Source organism: Nicotiana attenuata, chromosome 3, assembly GCF_001879085.1.
Source record: "Nicotiana attenuata strain UT chromosome 3, NIATTr2, whole genome shotgun sequence".
In the NCBI taxonomy this organism is placed as follows: Eukaryota; Viridiplantae; Streptophyta; class Magnoliopsida; order Solanales; family Solanaceae; genus Nicotiana; species Nicotiana attenuata.
In genome coordinates, this window is record NC_031991.1 from 62,729,200 (window position 1) to 62,732,240 (window position 3,041).

Here is a 3,041-nt window from a genome sequence, read left to right on the forward strand (position 1 = left end):
TAACTTTAATCTAGTGGGATATGCTGATGCTGACTATGCAGGTTTCCTTGTGGACAGGAAGAGCACCTCAGGTATGGAATACTTTCTTGGTTCATGTCTGGTGTCATGGGCCACTAAAAGTTAAATTTCAGTGGCCTTATCTACTGCTGAAGCTGAGTATATTGATGTTGCCTCCTGCTGTGCTCAATTGTTGTGGATCAAACATCAATTGATAGATTTTAGTATTGAAGTTGGTTGCATACCTATTTATTGTGATAACACTAGTGCTATTAGTATGACTAAGAACCCGGTTCATTATAAGAGAACTACGCACATAGATGTTAGACACCATTTCTTAAGGGACAACTATGAGAAAGGACTGATCACTATAGAATTTTGTGCTACTGATAAGCAGATTGCTGACATTTTTACAAAAGCACTGAGTAGAGAAAGCTTTGAAAGGAACAAGTTAGAACTAGGGATGATTAAGATCACCTAATGAAACCAGTTCAAAATGCACAAATTTTTTTTTGGTTAGGAAATCTGGAATAAATATCTAGATTAATTTTTGCTCAGTCTCATACTGTAAATAGTATACTCTTGTGTCATGTATTGATTTGACTCACTGATATCTAACAAAATTCTTCTATTTTGGCAAATTGAGGCATGATCAAAAGGATTCTTAGTGAAGAACCTGGCTCATCAGTACTGGTTCATCTGAATAACGAGGTATGTTTTCTACACTCTGCAGAATTAGAAATATTAATATTTAATTCATGAGCAGAGTCCTACCCATGTTTAAAAAATACTTCAAAAACCTATCCTTTTGAGTTTGAACCAGTTCCGTTTCAATTAGACTCCTCACCGTATTAAAATGCCTAGATTCTAGGGAAGATTAACCGCCTTTTCAACCTGAAATTTCAGAGTGATTGGACTTCTAATTGACTACAAAAGCTGTTGTTGGACATTAATTAACCCTCTCTCTTTAAAAACCATCATCATCACTGCCACTCTCATAATTCTCAAAACTGTCAATTTCCTTTCGTTCTCTACTCTTCTCTCTTCCAAAACTCACTTCAAAAATTTTCTTCCAGAATTAGCAAAGATGACCAACCCCCAAGATAACCCAGGCACTCCTCCACAACCTGCCCCCTTCGATTCCTCCACTACTCCTCAACCCAGCACAACCCCCCAACCTAGGAGAAGGCGAGTGAAGATGCTTGCTCGCAAAACTGTGGCTACAGGTGCACTTTCAAGGAAACTAATCGCAAAATTAAAGGTTAGTCAAGCCCAAGAATCTAAAACTCCGATGACTCTTTCAAGTCTGCGAGTGAAGGAGAAGGAACTGGGTCTTCTAATTCTGAGACGGCGCAAAATCCCCCTTCTGAGGTACGTTATGTTCTAGTTGAAAACTTGGACAATCGTTTTGTTTTGGTTGGGTCTGTTATGAATGTGGAAACACCTGAGTCAAGAAGGAGAGGGGGGAAAATGAAAGTGAAAAAGAAAAAGAGAGTGAGGGTGTGAGTAGTGATGTGAGGGGCAAAGGGAAAGAAGTGGTTGATCCTTCACCCACTTCTGAAATGGTTGGACTGGCCATCTGTGGGGCTGAACATGAAAAGGTGGTAGAGAGTAGAAGGAAAACAGGGGGAAGTGGCTCAGGGGAGGCTGCTGAAGGGCTGGTCAATTCACATGCAGATGAACCCGGTTCATCTATTGAGGAGACCCTAGCAGACCTTCTGAAGAAAGTGGCTGCAAGCTATAACCCCAAGAAAAGGAGAACTCCAACACCAAAAGCTCCTAGCACTGCAAATACTACTAAGAAAAGGAAGGCTACTTCTCCAACAACTGCTGATTTTCCTATACCAAAAGAAAGAGCCACAAGGAGTAAGTTGAAGAAGAGTGAGGATGAGTTACAAAAGGCTATGGAAGAAAGCAAGAAGAAAAGAATGAACAAAGGGAAAGCTAAGGTTACAGATCCTGTTGAGGCTGTTGATGTGGATGAGATGGACCCGGTCCATCAGGGTGAACATGTGACTATGGAGGTGCAGACCCCTAAGCCCAAGAAGACCAAGACTTCCTCCAAGAAGTCTTCATTTGTATCTAAGACTGCTGAACCCTCTTTGGCTAAAAGGACAAGGTCTGCTGTGAAAACCAAGCAAGTTAAAATCACTGAGGAGGAAGATTGGAGTGGTGAAGAAGAGAGTTAATCTGATAATGAACAAGACAAGCTGGCCAAGTTTGGCAAAAGAACCATCTTGAAGGGTAGACTTTTGAAGGATTTGGAGGAACCAGGGATGGTTCGACTTGTTGATGCTCTAGTTGTTCAGAGATGGAAGGACATGGTCCTTAAATTGGATGGTCGGCTGGCAAGGAATGAGATTATTGAGTTTATGGCCAATGTAGAGGTCAAGGATGGCTGAGTTACCAGCCAGGTGAAAGGAGTTCAAGTGTCTTTTGATGCTAAAAGGCTGGGTGAAATCCTTGACATTCCTTCTGAAGAGTATGATGACTACACAAGGTACAGATGGCCAAGTCTGGACTCCCTTCCTACTGCCCTTGCCATTACTATGAAGTTCAATGATAGCACTGAAATGAATGAGGCCAAGGTCGTGTATAAGAGTGAAATGAAGCCATGCCACAAAGTCCTGTTTGAATTTGTCAACAAGTGTTTGCTGCCTAGGCAGGAAAGAAGACACATTGCTAACTACATGGATTTGGTTTTGATGGAGTGTCTTGAAAGTGGGCGGCAGATCAACTAGCCTGGATTTATGATCAAGCTACTTGATAGGGTCATCATCTATGGATCCAAGGCCCATGCCACACCTTATGGTTTCATTCTCACTACTGTTCTTGCTCGTTGTACGGTGCCACTGAAGAAGTGGGAGATGGCCACAAGCAAAGACCATTTTGGAATCAATACTCTGATTGCTTGTGATTATGAGGTAATGCCATTCCCAATGAACCTGGTTCATCTAAAAAGACATCTATCAATAGCAAGGTCAGAGCTCTATTGCAGGAGAGTGGGGCAAAAGATGCTGAGATAGCAAGGCTGAAGACTCGTT

The 3,041-nt window shown here is 41.8% G+C and overlaps 1 protein-coding gene across 1 annotated transcript; it reads left to right on the forward strand.

The window, feature by feature from the left end:
- On the forward strand, window positions 1,085-2,186 carry LOC109224433 (methyl-CpG-binding domain-containing protein 10-like). The gene is made up of 4 exons (XM_019389012.1): window positions 1,085-1,223; window positions 1,316-1,368; window positions 1,455-1,658; window positions 1,722-2,186. The coding sequence occupies exons 1-4, from the start codon at window positions 1,085-1,087 to the stop codon at window positions 2,184-2,186; spliced, it is 861 nt and encodes a 286-aa protein (XP_019244557.1).

Excerpts from the sequence above, each read along its gene's own strand:
- LOC109224433 (XM_019389012.1), top strand. The coding sequence starts at position 1,085 with ATGACCAACCCCCAAGATAACCCAGGCACTCCTCCACAACCTGCCCCC. Across the intron at positions 1,224-1,315 it reads TCGCAAAACTGTGGCTACAG|GAGAAGGAACTGGGTCTTCT; the intron begins GTGCACTTTCAA and ends CTGCGAGTGAAG. Across the intron at positions 1,369-1,454 it reads CGCAAAATCCCCCTTCTGAG|GAGAGGGGGGAAAATGAAAG; the intron begins GTACGTTATGTT and ends TGAGTCAAGAAG.